Source organism: Nomascus leucogenys, chromosome 12 (assembly GCF_006542625.1).
Source record: "Nomascus leucogenys isolate Asia chromosome 12, Asia_NLE_v1, whole genome shotgun sequence".
NCBI classification, from domain to species: Eukaryota; Metazoa; Chordata; class Mammalia; order Primates; family Hylobatidae; genus Nomascus; species Nomascus leucogenys.
In genome coordinates, this window is record NC_044392.1 from 2,980,437 (window position 1) to 3,005,857 (window position 25,421).

Genomic DNA, 25,421 nt, shown 5'->3' on the forward strand with positions numbered 1-25,421 from the left:
AAGAGACAGGTAGAATGTGCAATTTTAAAAGATTTGATTTATAATAGCAACAATAAATATAAGATATTTAGGAGTAAATATATTAAGAAATGCATAAGATCTGTAATGGAAAAAATTATACAAGTTTATTGCAAGCCATTAAAGAAACCCTAAACAAATAGAGAGATATACCATACTCATGGACTGGAAGACTCAGTATCAAAAAGATATCAGTTCTTCTCCAATTAATCTGTAGTTTTGATAAAATTAAAATAAAGATTCCAACAGGTTATTCTGTGGATCTTGGCAACGTACTTATAAAATTTATAAGAGAGAACAAAGGACACAGGAAAAAAACTAAACAGGAAGTAAACGTGAAAAAATGTATGTAGAAGTACAAACTACACACAATAACTTAGATAAATCTTAGGAACACGATTTTGAGTGAGGTTGATTAAGAATACATACATGATTACATTTACATGAAGTTCAAATGTTAGCATACTAAGCAATGTATTTTTAGGGATACACACTTAAGTGCTAAGTATAAAGAAAAGCAAAAGAATAATAAACACACAATTGAGGTAATGGTTACCTCTGAGGGTGTACGGAATGAAACAGGATTGGTGAGGAACCTGCCTCACTAAGGTCACTGATTTTCTTTTCCCCTTAAGCTGGACAATGGCTGCACAGGTGTTTGTTGTATTGGTGTTCTTTATATTTTGCTTTTATTTTATAATCTGCTTTTTATCCACTCGATATTAATAAAAACAACTTAAAAGAACTGTCTGCAGAGAATCTACCACCAGTAAGTTCTGGGTTTGAAAAACCTTGTAGGCCAACTGTCCCCAATCTAGCCCTGCCCCCAGACCACCACCCCGCTCCCCAAGAGCCTTACCTTGGCAGGGTTGAGTGCTGTGATGATCCACACACAGTGTGCATTGTTGTCATACTGAATGGGGAAATTGGGGGAGGTGATGACGCCCGAGGGGCCTCGAAGGTGGGCATCACACATGCGGGCTGCAGAGGAGATGAAAGACAAGCCTTTGAATTAAGACGAGGTCCAGTTCCCCTTCTTGCCTCCCACTCCCCACCCAGAAGACACTGCATCTGTGCAGTTCCCACCCTGGACATAACCTTCGGCTTCCTGGTTCCTTCCCCTACAGTTCTTGGGAGGCTTGAAGGGAAGCCACGGTGCCTGGAGCACTGTGACTGCTCTTCTGTAGGCAATGATGAACTTCTAAGGCAGGCTAAGCGATCCCTCTGCAATGCCCCGCTTACCCCCACACCCCGACTCCACTATGATCATGCAATTCCTCTTTGTCAAGAGGGTATGGGCTAGAACCTGTCAGGTTGACATAAGGCTAGGTGGATCCCGGGCACCTATGGACACCTAAGCAGCCCACGCCTTACTCTGCTGACCTGTTTCCCAATTTGCACTCCAATTCTCCAAACCAGCTGAGTGCTGCTGTGGACCTAATGCTGCTTAACTAGAAGTCGAACCTCATTCCAGGTTCTGCCTGCCCCTCAGTTCTTTCCTCCGTGAACCCCTGAGTCCTCCTGAAGAGGATTTCAGGATATCCTTGTCAAGGCCACTCCGTTAGGTCTCAGAATGTCTGGGCCCAAGAGCTATGCCAAGGCCCCTGGCTCAGCTCAGTGCCAGGCACCCAGAGTGATTTCACTGCTTCCCAAATCCGTCTCCACACTCAGCTTATCCCTGAAACCAGCTTTTGACTGGAAGCATAAAGATTCAAGGTGAATTAGAAGTGCTCTACTCAAGTAGATATAAAGTGTTATCAATCACAGCTTAATCTAATTAAGCTCTTTAAAATAGCTTCTAAACTAATTAGATTAAGTAGTGATTTATAACAGTTAAGGTACTACGTTGTACCTAGGTATTTGCTTTCTTTAAAAACGTGTGCTTGGTTCTAGCCACCTCATTCTTGAATGTTAGTGTTCAGCTATTTTAATAAAAGGTTCTTAGAGCCTGTTCTCATGCTGCCCACATGGCAATTTGTCCTAATTGTAGGCAAAGTGCCTAACAGTAAAGAAATAGTGAGCAAACTCAACAAGCCTAACGATATAAAATGAAATTGGTGTCAAACCTAGTTTCCTCTGATGGGGCCAAATATCCTCGAGCTCCTTGCCACGTGTGGAAAGGGCCATGATAAACCTTTCCCAGGACACCCTTCCTAGGAGGGTCTGGGAAGCAGGTTCTGCAGCAACTAGACGTAATGAATCTCTTCTCATTTCATGCACCCATTCCTGCGCTCAGTTCATTCATTCCAACATTTATTGAGTGCCTACTATGGGCCAGGAAAAGTGTGGGGAGAAAAAAGTGTCTGACACAGCCCCTCCTCTCTGAAGGGCCACGGCAAGTGGAGGGAGCAGGTGGAAAAACATTCACCGTCACGCAGAGCAGGTGTTGTCAGAGGGTTATTTGCAAGGGGCTTTTGGGTCAGGTCTGTTACCTCCTTTTGGTTAGCTCATCACCTCCTGGGAGGAGACTTCTTCTCACTCTAGTCCTGCACTGGAAGGATCTCCTCCTCCCTCATCCTGAGCTCAAGAATCTGCTGAATCAAGTTTGAACAAGTCCTAGGGGAATCCTCACTCCATTCCCCCGTGTATATATGATTGCTCCTTTCATTCTGTACTGAGAAACACTTAGATTCCTAGATTGCACTTGATACAACTGGGCCCTATGGCAATGTGGCATGGTTAAAGAGAGGTCAGGCTTTAAAATTTATGAACTTAGCCCTCTGGATCTAAATCCATTTGCTGGTCGTTTAAGTCTGGATGAGTTAGAAAATCTCTCTGATTTTGTTTCTTCATCTGTAAAATGGGACAAATGATACCACCTCATTGAGATATGGTGAGGATGAAATTATATGAGATGATGGATGTGAAGGTTCAGCCCAGGGCCTGGGATGTGGTCAATATTCAACCTTTGGGACAAGAGATAATCAGACTCCCAATGCCATGTCTATTCTGTTTCTCTATGCCCAGGATTTCTCTCAAGGCTAAGGATCCTTTTTCTGCCTTTCCCGAAGTTGCTGGACATAGGTTTTTTTTTCCCCAGAAGTACACTTGAGACTGGCAACATTACTAAACAAATTAGAATAAGATAATCAAAGCCTTGATTCCATCCCACCTTTGCAAAGAGGACCTGTGGACTCAGAACTCTAGCTCCGCAGAGAATCCTTACAAAGCTCCACCAGCCCCATCTTACACCTCTTCCGGAAAGTCAGATTTTGCTGCCAAAAGCCCTCACCTTCAGACTCAATTTATCTTGTACTTGTTTCCAAGAATTAGATGGTATATTTGCAGTCTGTTGAAACATGCTGAAGGTAATGAGAGAGAACAGGCCAAAAAGGCAGTTACCACTTTAAGGGCTCAGAGGGGTTTAATTAAAATATTACAGTCTACAAATAGCATAGAGCACCTTAAACTAGGTTCAAAATGAAGCATTAGCTACTGTTTTCCTCTGCTATCTGGGCAAAGTCAGGGGTTCTGTGGACAGACAGACAGACATCACCCTGAGCAGCCAGCTCCATGGGATCCCAGCAGCAGATAGAAAGCTCATCACAGTGACCCAGATGGGCTGGCAAAATGGTAGGTGCTCAATGTCTCACTAACTGAATGAACATATCATTTTGTTTCTCTATTTGCCTTTTTCCCTGAAATGCTCTTCTGGATCGCTTTCAGGAGAGACTTCTCTGAGATCTTCCATGCCTGAGCTCTGCAGCCACTCCCCTTTTTCCTCTGGACATTACCATATAACGGGAACAGTATCCCAGGGGACCATAGGGAGCTACAACCTGGACCCACATCCAGTTCTGACACTGAAACAACTTGGTGCCAAAGAAGAGAACTGCTCTCGGTGCAAGTGCCTCTGGTCTCATATCTTCTCTCCAAATCTGATTCCCATCCTGTTCCATGCTGCCTTCCCTCACTTCTCCTATTGACCTCCCTCCCAACCCTTTCCACAGTCCTCTGGAACCACCTTCCGCTACCAATTCTAAGGAAAACAAATCCTACTTGTAGCTACAACATCTTTCGGAACCTCCTGCTCCCACCACTGCCCTGACTGAAGCCCATCTTCCCCTCCTATGCCACTGCCTCCTATGCAGCCCTCTGTAGTCAAGATCTTGCTCCCACCCTCAAGTATTTCTTTCACAGTTGTTTTCTGAACCTCCAGCAGGGTTCATCTTTCCCTACTGAGACCTTCCCTCTGTTGACAGCAATATCTCCTCTCTACCCATCAGCTCCTTCTGTCTTGTCTTCTGTCCTTATGCAACTTTGATCCCATGGACCACCATTAGGCTCATTTTCTTGCTTGTTCCAAGTCTCTTTCTTCTTCCTCCTTTAATCAGTTGCCTAGAAGACATCAGTTTGGAATGAATCCCTCTACCTGCCTTCTCCATACCTGCCACCATACAGTTGAGCTTTGCTGTGAAAAAAATCACTAGCAGGAAGATGAATGTCTATTATAAACTCCTGATTACTCATCTCAAAGCAACCCTAGCTATTGCCCAGTGACCCTACCATTTATCTCTATTAGCTCACTCTCTCAATCTGCTCAAAGACTTTTTCACGTGTTGTAGACATCCCTTGAACATCTTCCTCTTCCTCTTATCTCCCCTTACTCTTAGCCGATGACTTTGGCTTTCTCTTTGGAGGGAACAGAAGCCATCTAGCAGGCGGGTCCTTTGTCCTACTCTCTAAAAATGCAATCCTATCTGCACATGTACTCAATTCCTTTTTCCCTCCTGTTTCAATGGAGAGATGCCCCTTGTTTTGGAGGGCATTGCCCTCTTATGAGATCTGACACCCTGCTCTTCCTCCAACTCACGATCAACCATGTTTATAGCCACACCCAGGGCCTTGCTATCCTGGGAGCCAGGAAAGTCCAACTCACAGATTTTAAGCCCAGTCATTCCATTCCTTCCCCCACTGCCTGTGTTCCCAGCAGAGTGACTTTGGTCTCAATGCACCATTGTCCTACATCATAGGCCCCTCTAGCCTTCTGGGTCCCACATTTCATCCCATCTATTGATCCTCGCCTGACCCCTCTTCCCTCACTACCCAGTCTAGACCTCAAGACCACTCCCCAATACCTACATCTTCGTCATCGCTCTCTTATCTGCTTGGTGAAATGCCTGCTTTCCATCAATTCTACCACTCACCTTTTCTATCTCTAATCCTGGGGGCTGGGGGGCTACCAGGAGAACTATGGTATCACTACAGATTCATGGTTTGCCATCACAATAGAAACTTCAGCCCAAGTCTATCATTTCCCTTGTCTTCCTTCACCAATTCCTTGCAGAAACAAGTTCAAACATTCACCACTTGGTTGAGTCACTAACCCCAATGTTTACTTTCCAGTTGTGATCATACTTGACCTCTCTAGAGTATCTGACACTACTGATCTTTCTCTCTTTGTGAAACTCATATTCTTTGGCTTCAGTGATGCTTTTTGGCTTTTCTCCTACCTTTCTGACCAAATTTCTTCTTAGCTTTCTTCTTCTCCACTAACTTTTTAGAAGTAGTTGTTTAAATCTAGGAAAGGGTACGTGGGAGCTTTTTGCACATTAATTGCAACTTTTCTGCAAGTTTAAAATTATATCAAAATAAAAAGTTACCCAAAAAAAGTGGGGAGTGGAGGGGGAGTTGTTCTGCATGGTTCCCTCCAATATATTGACTCCGAAGGATGTCCAGTTATAATTTTCAAGTAGAAGTAGGATTCAGCCTTTCGAGTCAGGGTTTGAAATTCAGCTCAACAGCTGTAGCTTTGTGCCCTTGGGCAAGTTGGCTGCCCACTCTAAGATTCAGCTAAACGTAAAATATGGTTATGGCCACTTTACTCACAAAGAAATTATGAAAAATGCCTAGTGCAATGCTATACACTAGTATACATAATTTAATAAATAAGAGCTTTATCATTAGCACATATAGGTAAGGGACTCAGGGACATTCTCAGGGCTGGAGCAATGGGGCATGTACTCTAGTACAATCAGCATGTGTCATCCAGGGAAAATAAGTGGAGAGGAGAAGAGGGGAAAGAAGAGAAGAGATTTGAAAATAGAACTCTGGATAACAATTATGTTTAAGGAGTAAAACCAGAAAGCTGATCTAATGAAATCCACCAAGAAGACAGCCACCTGTAATTATCATGGCATTTAATTCACCCTGGTTTGTGGCATATTTCCCGTTTTACTCCCCTTTTACAGATGAGGAAAAAGATCCATAGTGTTTCAGTGATTTTCCCTGTGCCATATGGTTAATAACAAAGTTGGAACTTTAACTTAGGTCTCTAAGTCCCAAGCTTGGTATTCTAGCCACCCAAAGGCATATACATATATATGAATTTAGCCACAAAGGAAAAATAATATATACTTTTCTGTTAATTATTTACTTTGTGAATCAGTAACTGTAAGAGTTTCATCTGGGCCTGGTACTCAGTCCCTAAACCCTATCAACACCAATTTGTGATCACAAGAAATCAGAGCTGGTTGTTAATTTGGTCCTCTCACTATACCAGTGGTTTACAGTGTTCCCTGGAGCCCCAGGGGTACCAGGACTCAAAGGCTACTGAAAATGGTGATGGAGGGGAGACTAGAGATGCTCCACTTGTATCTGTTTTATTTATTAGGGTTCTGCAAAAACTTATTTTTAAATATTGGGCTCCATATGTAAAATAAGTCTGAAAAGCTCTATATCTATGGACCCTGCTGTATCTGGGGCTGAACAGAATTAGTTTAACAGTGTTTCACATTGCCCTCAATCTCCTTTGTGTGATGAAAATTTTCTAGGAGTCAAATTGGAAGCTTATTTCTTCTGATGGGAGGGAAAGAAAAGAAAGGCCTGTGAATGCCTAATTTCATATCTCAAAATGAGGGCGCAGTCCCATATTGTTCATTCATTTCAATCACTGATTCATTCAGGTGGTCCTCAAACATTAGCTGAGAACCTATTATTTGCCAGGCCCCGTGTTTTAGTAGAATTAACTGCGTGGGAAAATGAGTATTTCTAATCAAATCATATTTTAACTGCATTAAAGAAAAAATAATACCACTATTATGGTAAAATCCTTTTTAGAATGTGATCTTTTGGTAACCTGCTTGTTAGTGGAACTTCTTGGAATGGAAAGAGTCTTGTTCGTTTTCATTCTTAAGGTGGGGTTCACCTAAACTCTCCTAAAAATCACAGAATGGTAATTGCAATTAATTGAAAACAAAAGATTTTAAAATAAAAACCTTAAAAATTGCCAAAATAAAGAGACCCTTAACTCTAATATCTATCTCAGTCCTGGGCCTTCGGGGAAGCCCAGGACAGATCATCGAAGTTCAAACCCAGGAGACTTAGCAGTCTGTCTTTCTCCTTCACAATGGCCTATAGGAGGGGAAAAAAAAGAGAGAAGAAGGCAGGAACATTAACCTGTGTTGAGAATGTACCCTCTGCCACTGTCAGGGCTGGTCACTTTCTAGAAAATGCCTTGTTTAAATTTCATAATCAGTAGGTGGGGAAGATTTTGTTTTCCTTGTTCACAAATGAGGGCCCGTGGCTAAAAAAGATGAAGGAACCCACCCAGGGCCAGCAAGCTAAAAGATGTCAGAGTTGTGATCTAGATCAAAGTCCATGTGACTCCCAAATTGTATGATTGCAATAGGATCAGACAACACAGCTTCTAAAAGAACCCGCAGCAGCTAGAGGCCGAGGTTTGCTCCAGGGCTTGAGGAAGCTTATGCGGGCAGCGCCTAGCAGGTTAAGCTGAACACGTGTGCACGTAAGTCTCACAGACGTATTGGCATCACTTCTAAACAAGGACTGCCTCATCTAGTCCTCAAAGTAACCCCACGAAGAATTGTTCTATTATCACCACTTTTTGGCAGGAAAAAAGAGATTCAGAGAGGTGAAGAAACTGGCCCAAGGGCCCCAGCTAAAAATGATGATGGTTGGATTTGTACCACGATTTCTTCATGTTTTACAGTAGCAGGTGAGGGAATGAGATGACCATGTGAAAAAGCCCAGCCCAGTGCTTAGTTACAATGCAGCAGAGAATTCAGACTTCAGTGGGTCCAAATCACTGGAGAAAAGGATGAACACACTTTTTCAGCTACGAACTTCCTTCAGGTCAAAACACCAGCCCTTCTCCACCCTTGGCATGTTCATGTAAACAATCATCATCTCTTGAGAACTAAGAGAACAACCTTCCTCTAGTGAAAAGGTCTTGAGGAGGGACCAGATCCCACCACTGCCTAAAGGCATTGTCATCCTGGCTTCTCAAAAGGAATTCTGAAACGACAGATGGGCAGGGGTCCCTTGGTCCTCAGACTTGATAATTCTATGCCTCTCTGCACAGCTGGTGTCTGGGCTCCCTGGCATTGGCGTGGTATGCTATTCAATGAGTCATTCATTCCATCATCCATTCAACACCTGTGACTGAGTACCTACTACATGCCACGCCCCATTTTAGACAGTGAACAAAACAGAAGTCCTTGCCCTATAGAGCTTATGTTCTACTGGCACGAGGATATTTTTTTTTCTTCTAGCACTTTTCAATTCATAAAGTGCTTACACATTCACAACTCCATTCAATCTCCACATTAAACAGAAGAAGGGTAGGGTACATACTATTAGCAACATTTAGAGGTAAGAAAGGCTTAGGGAAAACGGGTAATTTGCCCAATTGCTGAGAGTTATGACAAGAATTCTTTTTTCTTGTTTTTTTAAAAACATAGTAGCTATGTAGAATCCTTGAGATAATATTGCTAAAATCAGTGAAAATGCAAAGAACATTATAAACTGTGGAACATGGCCACCTCAAAGTTGAAAGAGGATGTAAGGCTTATTTGAAAGATGTTATAGTGACACTCTTCGAGATTACTTATGGACTCAGTTAAAAAACAGGATATGGGTTTCAGCTCCAACTCTGCCCCTTTCTCAGTATAATAATGAGATATTATTTTTCCTGGATCCTCTTACTCTGCGTGAATTTCATCTTGATGCATATGCCAAAGAGAGGCAAAGAATCTCTTTCTTAGATCAGAAGGATCCAGAATGTAACTTTGCAGTGGGCAACATATCTTCTCTTCTAAAGGGGCACTCAAAAGAGCACCTGTTGGCTTTTAAAGACCACCTAACAGCCTAGTGCACAGGGGCTCTCTCTGCTGGTTTCCTGGGGGATGAGGTCAGGAGCTTCTCTACCACAGAAGTAGCTGTAGCCCTGTCCCAAAGCAGGAATACACTTGGCTCTGTTATTTTAAGATTATTTGGGGGGTAGGGGCTAGGCCAGCCCAGGCTTGGCTCATGTGATACCTGCGGATGTGGTGGCAGGGCCCTGGGGAACAAAACACCCAGGTAGGGCGTTAGAAGCATGTCATCACTACATAGGTAAAAACACTCTTGCAGAAGTGACAAGTCTGTCTGTTGCAATATGGGGAAAGAAACAGGGTTCAAGATGTCTGTGTGTTGTAACAGAGGGATTCAAGGTGACTGTATAAAAGGTGACTTCCTTTCCTATCTAGGTGTGGTTCAATGAGGTAGCAAGCTGTTTCTTATGTGCCTCACCCATTAGACTGTAAGGTGCATGCAGGGCGAGCACCACAACGCTTATCTTCCCCACCTCTGTATCTCCCGATCCTAGCGCAGGCCTTGATACTGAGAAAGGGCTAGATAAGTGTGCTGATTGGTAAATAAGTGCGGGGAGGGAGGGAGGCAGGGGAGCCAGTCTGCTTGAGAGCTTGGGCCTCAGGTGCTGGGAGCTGGGCTTCAGCCTCCAGGCCCAGCCCAACTCTCTGGCCAGCCTCCCTTCCCCAGGGCATCCTCACCTCGGCAGACTGGCCTGTGGTCGCTCCAGGCGGCAAACATGTCGCTCACTTTCATACAGGTGATCCGCTTGGACCCTTGCAGGTCATAGCCCTCGTTGCAGGTGAACTGGACGCTGGATCCTAACCTGGGAGACAAAGTGTGTCTGTGAGCTCCATCCCCGGCCTGCCAAGCCCCGCCCCGAGTCCTTCCTGGTTCCACAAAGAAGCCGCACATGTTCTTTTTCCTTCTGGCCCTTAATCTCTGCTCCACTGTTTTATCACTAAAAATCTCCACTGAAAGGAACATCTGCTCTTCATCTTTTTTTTTTGGACCGTTTAATGGTTTTAGGATTGACTTAAAAGGTGACTTTGTGAGCAAAACAGCGATCCTCTGAGATAAGCACCAGTCAGGGCAGCTAAGAGTGGGTGGATGATACCCAGAAACTTTAAGGAAAATGGTCTCCTAGATTATTGCAGGTGCGAGTTGCCTGCTGGCGTGTCATTACTGAGACGGCAGCCCTTTGTACCCTGGGCACATAGGTTTTCTGGATAGCACTGGCAGTCTACAGTTCCCTCCCCCCACTAAAGCATGGCCACTGTGCCAAGGACTGAACCAGGAGAGAATGTCAAAGCCATAGCTCTTCTCCAGAAAGTGTCTATTCCTATATCCATGCCATCCTCTCCATTTCCACCTGCAGGAAGGCCAGCCCCTGTCTTCCTCCCAGCCAGGCCACCCCACCCTTCTTGCAATCAGAAAATTCCCAAATATATCTTACCTGAAATCCGAGCCTAGTCTTTTGCCCCTTTCGGGTATGCCAGGGTCTGGACACATATTATGTCCTTGGGACACACCAACCTGGGTTACTACAAGGCAAAAAAAAACAAAAAAAACAAAACAAAAAAAAAACAGCACACACAGAGATGGACGGTCACAGGGAGGCACCAGCTGGGGCAATGTCTCAGGGTGGGAGGTGGAGGCAGAGACAGAATGAGGCCCTGCTTTGTTGGGGCTGTGTGGGGTGGCTGGAGTCTACTGGCCTGGGGTTTCTTGAATGTGCAAGATAGGAAGCTGCTTTTGACAAATTCCTTTGTGAGCAAAGTCATCATGAGTGGGTGGGCCCAGAGACAGGCCCTCCATGACAACCACCACCTGCTTCCCTCGTCCCACACCAGCAGCCAGAGGTGGACCGTCCACAGCCCCTGGTGACCTCCCCCCACCACGCCTATGCTTCCGATCTGGGGTGGAGACTCTAGATGAAATGAGCCCCCCACCTCAGCCCCAGATGGAGAAATGACTCAAAGAAAGTTAAATAAAGGATGGGTGCATGATCAGAAACGGTATAGAATGTAAGAGAAAGCTGCAGTCAAAGTTCAAAGCTGGGACTTTAGCTCAAACACAGACATTTTTCTTCTGAGAAACCTCTTCCCATCAGATACTTCTCGAGCCAGAGTAAGCAGTCACCAGAGCATCCCCTACCCAGTGCCACCCATCAAGGGCGCTGGGCAGAGATGGCACCTGTGATGGTTCTGGTAGGTGGTGTAATGCTCTGACACTTGCCAGTGCAAGTCTTATTTACAAAAACCATATGCACAGTTGTCTTGGCTAGAGGAGAAGCTTGGTCGGGGGCAGCGGAAACACACACAGTAGGGAGGGTAGGCAACCCTTTGGCCCCTGCCTATTCCTTTTCGTCAGGATGCTGGTACTGAGGAGGCTGGATTCCTGGCTTTGAGGATGACCAGGAGCTGGAGCCAGGCACACAGCCTGGTCGGAGGAGTTCCACTCAAAGCCTCACCAATCCCATGACCCCAACAGCAACCTCTAGACAGGGGTTCCAGGGCACCTGGACAGCATTCGGTATTCTCCGACTTTGCGCATGTCCCTCCCATCCCATTCAATGTCCCGTAAGGTGAACAAAGCACTCCATTACTCACTCACCCACTTGCTCACATAGGTACACAACAAGCATTCATTGAGCATCTACTGTGTACAAGGCTTTATTTAGATACCATGAGAAATGCGAAAAGTAGTCAGATAAGACCACTGTCCTCAAGGAGTTTCCAGCTGAGTGAGGACATAAACCATGGAAGCCGACTGTGGGACCACAGTGGGGAGGGATGAAGGATGCACCTGCGTGTGAGGCTGCCTGGAAGAGGTGGCATTGAACATGGACCTTCTGAGCTAATAGGATTTAGACACATGGCAACAGAGATGACAAAGATAGACAGGCATGAGGAGTGAGGTGGAAACCTGGAAAGAGAATGCGTGTTATGCAGTGTGACCAGAGCAGGAGGGAAGGTGAAGGGTGACAAGGAAGAGTGGATGGTGAGGTTTCAGAGATCAGACTTTTACAGGGTTCGAGTCTGATCGTGCAAATGATGGGGAGCCGCTGGAGAGTTCCGGTGGGGAGAAGGCGTGGTGAGACCCGCTGGCTCAAGGGTGGGCCAGTTACCTAGAGATGAGTTAGGAAATTTTGTGATCATTCAGGCTGAGGACAACAAGAGCCTGGAGTGAGGCTAGACATGAGACAGCAGGAATGGATGTGGCAAAGAAAGAATCCCCGGGACTCACAGGGGACCTAGGGCATGAGGAGAAGGAGCAGGGCATTTCCAGGATTTCCAGAGCCTGGGTACCTGTGAGGATGCAGGTGGTTTCATAGAAGTAAGGAAGGTGGGGAGCTCGTTTTAGACTCACTGAGGGAGAGTCTACAGTTAGAGGCCTGAAGTAGACCGTGTTAAAACCTCCAGGTAGCCCAGGCTATGGCTGGCCATGGAACCTGAGGATTTGGACACTGTGTGCTCAAGCCAGACACAGGTATCCTCTTGGTTGTGTGCAGTGCACGTTCAAGCCAGTTACCCCTACCCCTACTTGTCTCTTACCCCCATCCCCTTCCTTGCCAAGCCTCTACCTCCAAAGCTTTCACATCCTGAGCCGTTCCCACCAGTCCTGATGCCTCAGGCTGGGAAAGTAAGATGGAAGTGCCATTCCCAAAGCAGAGGAAGCTTCTGCTTCCTGGAAGCCTCGGTGTTTTGCAAGTAACGGAACGGAGATAACTAGGGGGTCCTCTAAGGCACCCAGAGGGTGGGAAGGAGGAGGAAGCCTGAGCTGTACTTGCTGCCTTACCTGTGGTAAGCCAGGTCCCCCTAGAGCTTCACAGCGATCCGTCCCTACTGCAGACTTCCCAGCTAAGCACCCACCTTCTTTAGATTCTGTCTAGTCAACCCTGAGGCCCACGAGTCATACCCATCCCAAAGTCTCTGCTGACCACTTCATGGGAACCACACAGCCCCCTTGCAGCACGTGAAGAACATATAGCGGTTCCCTGTCCCCTTCTCTTGCCCTCTCATTCAGTATTGACATCACCCAGGAAGCAGAACGAACAGAAGTCTGCCCCATCAGGACGGGGCTGGACTCAAGAGGCGAGACCATGGCCAAGCCCACCCACCAAGCCACAAGCCCCTGACAGACAGAGCAGACCCTACCGCCTCCCCTTTCCTCAGCCAGCCCCAGATGAAACCAGGCACCATCCAGGAAGTCACAAACCCAACGGTGATGCGGCTCATACCCAGCCAGTGCCCCCTTCCAGGGAGGACTGAGCAGGGCACGGTGGTCCCACGAGGATCTTCAAGCTTCCCCAGGAAACAAGCAAACTTAAATCTCAGCGATCGGTTTACTGTCTGAATTATGGAGGCAGGAAGTGTTTCTCCCTTTCTTTTTTTTTTTAATTCCAGCCTTCTCTGCCTACTGAAAACCAGCTGCTTGTGTTTACAGCATTGCTTTCCTATTGGCTACTGAGGGACAGGAATGGGGGAGTAATCCTTACTCTACTCTGGGAGGGCCACTATGGTGAGGGAGAAGCCGCAACGCGCTCAGGAAGGCAACACCTTCTACCCAACGCAGGGAGTCACAGGTGGGTGGGTGGTCAGAACTGATGGCAAGGGTAAAGGTAGAGAGTTGGGTCCACTCTCCCCGGGAACTTCAGGACAGCTGTCCACAGGGAATTTGGGCAGAACACAGGAGGCCAGCCACCTGCAGACATGTGGCTACCTGGGTCTGAGGCAGCTGGAGTCACACACCCATTCTTTCTGAGGAATTCTTAGAATGGAGGCTAATATCTTCTCGATAGAGATATATATATTTATTTTGCAAAGAGCATTTGCACTCTTTCATTAGAACAGTGTTTCTCTTTATCTTCCTGAGGGAGTTTTTGGCATCTTCGTTAGTCGGCTTAATGAAAACCCTGAATCCTGTCTCCAGAAAAATGCACCCACAGCATCACATGTACCTTTTTTGGCTAGTCCGTGGGCCTCCTGAAGTCCTAGGTCAACAAGATCCATCTTAGACCTGGCAACACTCTTAGGAGGAAGGCAGGGTAGGGTTTTGCATCCCCATTCTACATACGTGAAAACTGAAACGTTAATGCCCAGGGTAACACGCTCCCTGAGGACAAAATTGGGATAAATATTTGATCTCCCAAGTCAGGGCCATTTCCTTAAGTTTGCCTGTGCTCCTGGGCAAACTGTAAAATTAAACCGTGCCTGCCTCAGTTCATTGGGTCTCCTGTGGCTACAGAAAGAAAAAGGCTGTGAGGGTCAGGGCCATGGCTTGAGCCCTCTGCAGATTCCTGGCCTGACCCTGGGCTCTCCTAGCACCCTGTCCTTTCCCCTAAACCCCTAGTCAAGCACAGAAGAAGGCTCTTCTGGTGCCCTCTGCCATCCAGTCCCTCAGGGTGGGTGACTGGAGATGCCAGTTCCTGGTTGTACCCAACAGCCTGTGGCAACTGTCTCCACTCAGACGACTTCAAAGTCCACAGACAATCCCCAACCCAGCCTCAGTTCAGTCGGAGCCTGAGACCAAAGTGCCTCTTCCCCTGATGTTCTCCCAGCCACACACATCGGCACAGAGCTCGGAAACCACTGGTGCCACTCTATGTCCTTCTCTCCTTAATAAGTACTTCTAGCATCTCCAGGAAAGTGAGCACATCGAGGTGAGATGGAAGGGGAGGAATGGGGAGGGTGGGAGGAGCAAGTCAGGGACAGGAAGACAAGCAGGGAGAGAAGAGACGGGAGCAGAAGGATGAGAAGAACGATGGAGCAGAAAGTGGCAAGAGGAGAAAAAGTGGAGGGAGAGAGGACCAGAGATGCAGGAGAAGGGCAAAGGGAGGGAAGGAGAAGGAAAACCAGGTCAGTCATTTGGAGGACCAAGGAAGGCTCCCTACCACTCGGCCCAGAAGGAAAGGGGAAGGTTTCTGGAAAAACGTCCCCTGCTTTCAAGCCCAGTCTTGAGGAGGTGCCCAGAACCTTCCCCAGCCCTTCCTGGGCTTTAGCTCAAAAGCCCCTTAGCACAAGCCCTGATCAGGTGTTTCTGGGACCCACATTCCAGACCATTCCCCAGAACTAGACCCCTATTAACCTTACAAACACTGGTAGCAGGAACTTGTTCTGAAAGATGTCATCCTTCCCATGCCCAAGAAGACAGCCCCCAGTGCCTCCCCATCGACCCGAGGCAGGACCCACCCCCGCACTTCCCCAGTCCTCTCTTTGCCCAGCCAGGTCCAGGGGCCCTTGGAGGAGGCTACTAGGCATTCCCCTGCCTCCCTTTCCCAATCTGGCCTTGGGAGCTGGAACTGGGGCCCTGCAGCCCCCAAGATCCCAGCCCAAGGTTATTGACTCCTAAAAGAGGAGCCGAAGGAGGACTATCTTAGCAGGTGGAAGTGATTCAAAAGGAAAATAAAGAGAGAAATGTAGCAGTAATGACTCCCTGGACTGCAGTTCAAATGGGAAGTGAGGGAGAAAGAGGAAAAGGAGGAAAATGGGAAGAAGAGGAGGAGAAGGCAAAGGGCAGGCCCCAGGGCTGCTCTTTGGCCACTGGGTCAGTGTGTCCAAGCGCAGAGCCCAGGATGGAGGAAGCAGGGTTGAAGGAAAGTCATTCCAGCATCATCTGGCTTCCCCACGGTTTAGTGCCTGCACGTATGACCTCAAGCAAGAGGCCCGGCAGGCAGGCTGGCAGGCGGACACTTACACACAGACGTCTTCTGGCTATTGTCTTTGCTGGGCATCAGCTTCACACCTCGAGACTTCAACTCAATTTGCTTCTTGACTAGAGAGGAGGTAAGAGCAAAAACAATATGAGTTGTTGCCTGTGACCAGGGATAAGGGTCCCTCTAGAAGGATCCCCTCTTGTGCCTTGGAACATTCCATGGTGGGTCAAAGCCAGGAACTTCTCTGGACTGGGACATTCCAAGGGTAGTGGTCAAGTGCAATAGACCTCAGACATGAAGGAAACGTTACTATCAAGGCTGGCCCTCTGAGGGAGGCCAAAATTGTAGTCTCCCACTGGGTGGGCTCTGAGGGTCTCTGGGACTCCCCCGGTGGCCTCTCACAGCTATCTGAGATTTCACTAGAACTACTGAATTCAACCTGCTCCTCAGCAAACTTTTCATGAGCGTCAACGTGTGCAGCCTTGCAGCCCACCTCTGCTTCTCTACAGCTTTTTCTCTACCTCAATTCTGGGCCATACCTGACAGGGTGTGGTAGATCAGAATATGGGCCCAAATCGTCACCACTCATTGTATTCTCGCCATTTGCAATGTGATTTTTTAGCTCCCTCCATTATAGAGGTGGAGTACATTCCCCCACTCCTCGACTTTGGGTTTGGCCTTGTGACTTGCTTTGGCCACGGGAAATGTGGAGGCCTTGAAGTGTTCAAAGGCATAAAAGCACTTGCCAGATTAGGCTTGGCCTCTTGCATCTCTGCCATCATTGTGAGAAAACATAGCTGCTTCCAGGAGGATAAGAGACACATGGGGGAAGAGGGAATTAACCAAGCCAAGCCCAGCCTACGGAAGCCAACCTTTTATGGGCAGGGGAAGCTGAATCCTGGAGGTCACTGGGAGATGGTGCCTGACTCAAGTGGGTGCCTGATGGATCAGATCTGGCTTTGACCCTGTCATTAAGTACAGCCTAGTCCTCAGTTCATCAGAACTTTGCCAAATAGCACACAAAAGGTGCCAGAGCCAGAACTCCATAATTCCAAAGGCCATTCCTCTGTACCCATCAGCCACCTTTGGTCTGACCACCCCTGTTACCCAAGGCATTCTCTTGGCCTCTAACAGCTTCACCCTGTCTCTGGTTAGATGCGTTGGAGCAGCTGTTTAATCCCAGCTACCCACTGTGCCATCTTCCAGCTGACCCCACCTGTTGACTTAGCCCTGCTCAGATTGACACCCAGCAGTGGTGACAACAACTGTAACTGGGCCCTTCCTTTGTGCCAGGTCCAGGGTGCTTTACAAGTTCTTTACTTAAATCAGCGTCCTTGACTCCTCTTTCTCAAACCCACACACAATCCATCAGCAAACCCTTCCAAATATATCCCAAAGGCAACCACTTCTCCCAGCTTCCATTGTCTATCATCCTGATGCAAGTCTGCAGTACCTTTCCCCTCATGACTGTGGCCTCCCATTTTCCACCCTTGTCCCTATATAGTCTGTCCCTAGCACAAGAACCAGAGGGATCCTATTAAAACATAAGTCAAACCATATTATATCTCTGCTTATAACTCATCAGTGGCAACGCATCTCTTCTAGAGTAAAAGTCCTTAAGATGGCCTGCAAGACCAATCTGTTCTCCCCATGACCTCTCCAACCCTGTATTTGGCCTCGATTGCTCTTCTCCAGCTTCATGGGCCTCTCTGATGTGCCTACAATATGCCAGGCATGCTTCTGCTTCAGCCTGCCAATTCCCCAAAAGGCTTTCCCTCAGGTATCTCTACGACTTGCTCTCCTTTTCCCTTAAGTGTTTGTGCAAACACCATTTCTTCACTGAGGCCTTCCCTGACCACGCCATTAAAATGACACCTGCAACCCCAGCTCTCCATGCCTCCTTCCCAACTTTATCTTCCCAATTTTCTAACATACTGTACCATTTATGTAGTTATTTTTGTCACTCCACATTGCAATGTAAGCTCTACAAAGGCAGGGATTTTTATTCATGGGTGTATCCTCAATGCCTAGAATCATTTCATTTGGTCCTTATACTTTCAACAACCTTGACTGGTAGTTATTATACCTACTCAATAGATAATCAAATCAGGGTCCAAAGTGGTTTAGGTGACTTGCTGTAAGTCACACAGCCAGGAAGCAGCTGTGTTCTCCACTGAGCCTCAGTCTCTTTTCTTGTGATCTGCACCCAAAGTAATCTCAGGGAAACTGTCAACTTTCTCCAGGATCTGCTCCCAAGCTCAGGCTCTGAAAACTCAAGTATTTGCTCTGGACTTGAGGTAACATACCAATTCCCAAATCAAAGCTCACAGTAATCAGATATGCAAGGAAGGCTGCCTCCCAGTCCCCCAACTCTGGCTACATGAAAAAGTTCCCCAAGGGTTTGTTCCCTGGCAGGCAAGTCACTGTCTAATCTGAATGCCTGATAAAATTCAGTTATTACCACGGAGTCATAGCCTCCCAACATGCATTCAAACCGTTTTTATAAATGTGCATTACACTCCATGTGTATCCAGCAGGAAAATTTCCAACGAACACTAACGTGGACACATGATCAAACAGAGGGCATTAGTAGGGAAACATACATTATTCAAGCCTAGCTAATACAGTTCAGCAGGGGGATAGCCCTCTGACTCACCATCCCTGGGAGAACAGGAGCAGTTCCAGCACCGTGACAACAATTTGAGCCTGATACCCCCCTGGTACCCCAGCATCAGGGCAGCAGTGGGTGAGGGGTCTCTATGACCCGGTGCAGCCCATTTGTGGTCAGGTCTGTGGAGATGGCTCAGGGCACCTGGCCAAGTGGGAGGTGAAGGAAGAGTCTTCACTGTCTCCTTGTCTCTGGCTCTAGTGTTGCTAGAGGAAGGGGAATGAGGAAGGGGACCAGAGCACCACAGAGGCCATTCCCAGGGGCAAAGCTGCTTGGCTTTTCCATGTAGGGGCTGATGTGGGCGCTGTGAGATATGCGTGGCCATGAGGGGAGGTGATGCTAAGAGGGAGCCTCCCCTTCCTCTCTTCTCACGGTTGCATTGAGGAAAAGTCTCCTGCTCCTTACCTCTCTCAAGGGCCCAGAAGGAATCCTTCTGATTTCTGTGTCCACCCTCTCCAAGGAAAGACTGCCTAACCTAATGGATCTGTGCTGAATATTCACTGAGCTGCTTCTAGTAATGGATGATGTCATCATGCATCCCAAGCTTGAGCTAACATCTGTTCTTCCTCTTTTACTTCCTGCTACTTAGCACAGGATGGAGTTTGTCAAGGTGATGAGGACCGAGTGAGAAGGAACCTGAAAAGCTGCACGAAGCTCCATAATGTACATAGGAACTTGGTGATTACCACTTTGAGCTGGGTCTGAGAGGTTGCATCACCAGTGTTGCCTGTAGCCACCACATGGTCATCGGATGCACGCTAGAATCCACAGATAGAGTCTTTGTCCTCATCATGTTAGCCCAGGGAAATACAGGGGTCACAGCTCTTTGGGCAAGGGTTCCACATACCAACAACACAAACTATACAAAATGCATATTCAGGCCCAGCTGACCGATGGTAGAACCTACAGTTGGCACACACCATATGGGAGCTGATTGATGGGTCAGGTAAGATGCTTCACCAAGGGGTAAGCTCTAGGCAAGATCCACATCACCAGGAATATTAGCATTTTTTTTTTAGACTAAGTTTACTTTTATTTACAGTCTCTCCAAATAACTTTCTTTTTTTATTATTATACTTTAAGTTTTAGGGTATATGTGCACAATGTGCAGGATTGTTACATATATATATACATGTGCCATGTCAGTGTGCTGCACCCACTAACTCGTCATTTAACATTAGGTATATCTCCTAATGCTATCCCTCCCCCCTCCCCCCACCCCACAACAGGCCCCGGTGTGTGATGTTCCCCTTCCTGTGACCATGTGTTCTCATTGTTCAATTCCCACCTATGAGTGAGAACATGTGGTGTTTGGTTTTTTGTCCTTGTGATAGTTTGCTGAGAATGATGGTTTCCAGCTTCATCCATGTCCCTACAAAGGATATGAACTCATCATTTTTTATGGCTGCATAGTATTCCATGGTGTATATGTGCCACATTTTCTTAATCCAGTCTATCACTGTTGGACATTTCGGTTGGTTCCAAGTCTTTGCTATTCTGAATAGTGTCACAATAAACATACATGTGCATGTGTCTTTATAGCAGCATGATTTATAATCCTTTGGGTATATACCCACTAATGGGATGGCTGGGTCAAATGGTATTTCTAGTTCTAGATCCCTGAGGAATCACCACACTGACTCCCACAATGGTTGAACTAGTTTACAGTCCCACCAACAGGGTAAAAGTGTTCCTATTTCTCCACATCCTCTCCAGCACCTGTTGTTTCCTGACTTTTTAATGATGGCCATTCTAACTGGTGTGAGATGGTATCTCATTGTGGTTTTGATTTGCATTTCTCTGATGGCCAGTGATGATGAGCATTTTTTCATGTGTCTTGGCTGCATAAATGTCTTCTTTTGAGAAGTGTCTGTTCATGTCCTTCACCCATTTTTTGATGGGGTTGTTTTTTTCTTGTAAATTTGTTTGAGTTCATTGTAGATTCTGGATACTAACCCTTTGTCAGATGAGTAGGTTGCGAAAATTTTCTCCCATTTTGTAGGCTGCCTGTTCACTCTGATGGTAGTTTCTTTTGCTGTGCAGAAGCTCTTTAGTTTAATTAGATCCCATTTGTCAATTTTGGCTTTTGTTGCCATTGCTTTTGGTGTTTTAGACATGAAGTCCTTGCCCATGCCTATGTCCTGAATGGTAATGCCTAGGTTTTCTTCTGGGGTTTTTATGGTTTTAGGTCTAACATTTAAATCTTTAATCCATCTTGAATTAATTTTAGTATAAGGTGTAAGGAAGGGATCTAGTTTCAGCTTTCTACATATGGCTAGCCAGTTTTCCCAGCACCATTTATTAAATAGGGAATCCTTTCCCCATTTCTTGTTTTTGTCAGGTTTGTCAAAGATCAGATAGTTGTAGATGTGTGGCATTATTTCTGAGGGCTCTGTTCTATTCCATTGGTCTATATCTCTGTTTTGGTACAAGTAGCATGCCGTTTTGGTTACTGTAGCCTTGTAGTATAGTTTGAAGTCAGGTAGGGTGATGCCTCCAGCTTTGTTCTTTTGGCTTAGGATTGACTTGGCGATGCGGGCTCTTTTTTGGTTCCATATGAACTTTAAAGTAGTTTTTTCCAATTCTGTGAAGAAAGTCATTGGTAGCTTGATGGGGATGGCATTGAATCTATAAATTACCTTGGGCAGTATGGCCATTTTCACGATATTGATTCTTCCAACCCATGAGCATGGAATGTTCTTCCATTTATTTGTATCCTCTTTTATTTCATTGAGCAGTGGTTTGTAGTTCTTGAAGAGTTCCTTCACATCCCTTGTAAGTTGGATTCCTAGGTATTTTATTCTCTTTGAAGCAATTGTGAATGGGAGTTCACTCATGATTTGGCTCTCTGTTTGTCTGTGATTGGTGTATAAGAATGCTTGTGATTTTTGCACACTGATTTTATATCCTGAGACTTTGCTGAAGTTGCTTATCGGCTTAAGGAGATTTTGGGCTGAGACTATGGGGTTTTCTGGATATACAATTATGTCATCTGCAAACAGGGACAATTTGACTTCCTCTTTTCCTAATTGAATACCCTTTATTTCTTTCTCCTGCCTGATTGCCCTGGCGAGAACTTCCAACACTATGTTGAATAGGAGTGGTGAGAGAGGGCATCCCTGTCTTGTGCCAGTTTTCAAAGGGAATGCTTCCAGTTTTTGTCCATTCAGTATGATATTGGGTGTGGGTCTGTCATAAATAGCTCTTATTATTTTGAGATATGTCCCATCAATACCTAATTTATTGAGAGTTTTTAGCATGAAGGGTTGTTGAATTTTGTCAAAGGCCTTTTCTGCATCTATTGAGATAATCATGTGGTTTTTGTCATTGGTCCTGTTTATATGCTGGATTACATATATTGATTTGCGTACGTTGAACCATCCTTGCTTCCCAGGAATGAAGCCCACTTGATCATGGTGGATAAGCTTTTTGATGTGCTGCTGGATTCGGTGTGCCAGTATTTTATTGAGGATTTTTGCACTGATGTTCATCAGGGATATTGGTCTAAAATTCTCTTTTTTTGTTGTGTCTGTGCCAGGCTTTGGTATCAGGATGGTGCTGGCCTCATAAAATGAGTTAGGGAGGATTCCCTATTTTTCTATTGATTGGAATAGTTTCAGAAGGAATGGTACCAGCTCCTTCTTGTACCTCAGGTAGAATTCAGCTGTGAATCCAACTGGTCCTGGACTTTTTTTGGTTGGTAAGCTATTAATTATTGCCTCAATTTCAGAGCCTGTTATTGGTCTATTCAGAGATTCAACTTCTTCCTGGTTTAGTCTTGGGTGGGTGTATGCATTCAGGAATTTATCCATTTCTTCTAGATTTTCTAGTTTATTTGTGTAGAGGTGTTTATAGTACTCTGTGATGGTAGTTTGTATTATTGTGGGATCAGTGGTGATATCCCCTTCATCATTTTTTATTGCATCTATTTGATTCTTGTCTCTTTTCTTCTTTATTCGTCCTGCTAGCAGTCTATCAATTTTGACGATCTTTTCAAAAAACCAGCTCCTGGATTCATTGATTTTTTGAAGGGTTTTTGTGTCTCGATTTCCTTCAGTTCTGCTCTGATCTTAGTTATTTCTTGCCTTCTGCTAGCTTTTGAATGTGTTTGTTCTTGCTTCTCTAGTTATTTTAATTGTGATGTCAGGGTGTCAATTTTTGATCTTTCCTGCTTTCTCTTGTGGGCATTTAGTGCTATAAATTTCCCTCTACACACTGCTTTGAATGTGTCCTAGAGATTCTGGTATGTTGTGTCTTTGTTCTCATTGGTTTCAAAGAACATCTTTATTTCTGCCTTCATTTCGTTATGTACCCAGTAGTCATTCAGGAGCAGGTTGTTCAGTTCCCATGTAGTTGAGCAGTTTTGAATGAGTTTCTTAATCCTGAGTTCTAGTTTGATTGCACTGTGGTCTGAGAGACAGTTTGTTATAATTTCTGTTCTTTTACATTTGCTGAGGAGTGCTTTACTTCCAACTATGTGGTCAATTTTGGAATAGCTGTGGTGTGGTGCTGCAAAAAATGTATATTCTGTTGATATGAGGTGGAGAGTTCTGTAGATGTCTATTAGGTCTGCTTGGTGCAGAGCTGAGTTCAATTCCTGGATATCCTTGTTAACTTTCTGTCTCATTGATCTGTCTGATGTTGACAGTGGGGTGTTAAAGTCTCCCATTATTATTGTGTGGGAGTCTAAGTCTCTTTGTAGGCTCTAAGGACTTGCTTTATGAATCTGGGTGTTCCTGTATTGGGTGCATATATATATAAGATAGTTAGCTCTTCTTGTTGAATTGATCCCTTTACCATTATGTAATGGCCTTCTTTTTCTCTTTGCATCTTTGTCGGTTTAAAGCCTGTTTTATCAGAGACTAGGATTGCAAACCCTGCCTTTTTTTGTTTTCCATTTGCTTGGTAGATCTTCCTCCATCCCTTTATTTTCAGCCTACGTGTGTCTGTGCACATGAGATGGGTTTCCTGAATACAGCACACTGATGGGTCTTGACTCTTTATCCAATTTGCCAGTCTGTGTCTTTTAATTGGAGCATTTAGCCCATTTACATTTAAGGTTAATATTGTTATGTGTGAATTTGATCCTGTCATTATGATGTTAGCTGGTTATTTTGCTTGTTAGTTGATGCAGTTTCTTCCTAGCCTTGATGGTCTTTACAATTTGGCATGTTTTTGCAGTGGCTGGTACTGGTTGTTCCTTTCCATGTTTAGTGCTTCCTTCAGGAGCTCTTTTAGGGCAGGCCTGGTGGTGACAAAATCTCTCAGCATTTGCTTGTCTGTAAAGGATTTTATTTCACCTTCACTTATGAAGCTTAGTTTGGCTGGATATGAAATTCTGGGTTGAAAATTCTTTTCTTTAAGATTGTTGAATATTGGCCCCCACTCTCTTCTGGCTTGTAGAGTTTCTGCTGAGAGATCAGCTGTTAGTCTGATGGGCTTCCCTTTGTGGGTAACCTGGCCTTTATCTCTGGCTGCCCATAACATTTTTTCCTTCATTTCAACTTTGGTGAATCTGACAATTATGTGTCTTAGAGTTGCTCTTCTCAAGGAGTATCTTTGTGGTGTTCTCTGTATTTCCTGAATTTGAGTGTTGGCCTGCCTTGCTAGATTGGGGAAGTTCTCCCGGATAATATCCTGCAGAGTGTTTTCCAACTTGGTTCCATTCTCCCCGTCACTTTCAGGTACACCAATCAAATGTAGATTTAGTCTTTTCACATAGTCCCATATTTCTTGGAGGCTTTCTTCATTTCTTTTTATTCTTTTCTCTCTAAACTTCTCTTCTCGCTTCATTTCTTTCATTTTGTTTTGTTTTGACATGGAGTCTCACTCTGTCGCCCAGGCTGGAGTGCAGTGGTGCAATCTCAGCTCACTGCAAGCTCCGCCTCCTGGGTTCACGCCATTCTGCAGCCTCAGCCTCCCGAGTAGCTGAGACTACAGGCGCCTGCCACCACGCCCTGCTAATTTTTTGTATTTTTAGTAGAGATGGGGTTTCACTGTGTTAGCCAGGATGGTCTCGATCTCCTGACCTCATGATCCGCCCACCTGTGCCTCCCAAAGTGCCGGGATTACAGGCGTGAGCCACCGCGCCCAGCCAATTTCATTCATTTGATCTTCTGTCACTGATACCCTTTCTTCCAGTTGATTGAATCAGCTACCGAGGCTTGTGCATTCGTCACATAGTTCTCGTGCCATGGTTTTCAACTCCATCAGGTCCTTTAAGGACTTCTCTGCATTGGTTATTCTAGTTAGCCATTTGTCTAATCTTTTTTCAAGGTTTTTAACTTCTTTGCCATGGGTTCGAACTTCCTCATTTAGCTCAGAGTAGTTTGATCATCTGAAGCCTTCTCCTCTCAACTCGTCAAAGTCATTCTCTGTCCGGCTTTGTTCCATTGCTGGTGAGGAGCTGCGTTCCTTTGGAGGAGGAGAGGCGCTCTGATTTTTAGAATTTTCAGTTTTTCTGCTCTGTTTTTTCCCCATCTTTGTGGTTTTATCTACCTTTGGTCTTTGATGATGGTGACATACGGATGGGGTTTTGGTGTGGATGTCCTTTCTGTTTGTTAGTTTTCCTTCTAACAGTCAGGACCCTCAGCTACAGGTCTGTTGGAGTTTGTCAGAGGTCCACTCCAGACCCTGTTTGCCTGGGTATCAGCAGCAGTGGCTGCAGAACAGCAGATATTGGTGAGCAGCAAATGTTGCTGCCTGATCGTTCCTGCGGAAGTTTTGTCTCAGAGGAGTACTCGGCCGTGTGAGGTGTCCATCTGCCCCTGCTGGGGGGTGCCTCCCAGTTTGGCTACTCGGGGGTGAGGGACCCACTTGAGGAGGCAGTCTGTCTGCTCTCAGATCTCAAGCTGCGTGCTGGGAGAACCACTACTCTCTTCAAAGCTGTCAGACAGGGACATTTAAGTCTGCAGAGGTTTCTGCTGCCTTTTGTTTGGCTATGCCCTGCCCCAGAGGTGGAGCCTACAGAGGCAGGCAGGCCTCCTT

At 45.8% G+C, this 25,421-nt stretch overlaps 1 protein-coding gene across 13 annotated transcripts in view; it reads right to left on the minus strand.

The window, feature by feature from the left end:
- Positions 1 to 25,421, minus strand: part of CSMD2 (CUB and Sushi multiple domains 2) — a 675,146-nt gene that overhangs the window by 327,045 nt on the left and 322,680 nt on the right. For 10 of the 13 annotated variants that reach the window (XM_030823365.1, XM_030823367.1, XM_030823370.1 and 7 more), the window contains exons 7-10: positions 15,808 to 15,885; positions 10,565 to 10,652; positions 9,810 to 9,934; positions 878 to 999 (exon numbers count right to left, since the gene is read on the minus strand). In XM_030823365.1, coding sequence (XP_030679225.1) covers positions 878 to 999; positions 9,810 to 9,934; positions 10,565 to 10,652; positions 15,808 to 15,885 — 413 coding nt within the window. Of the gene's footprint in view, positions 1 to 877; positions 1,000 to 9,809; positions 10,542 to 10,564; positions 13,312 to 15,807; positions 15,886 to 25,421 lie in introns of those variants that run through there. The other 3 variants (XM_030823374.1, XM_030823373.1, XM_030823372.1) reach the window with 3 other exon arrangements.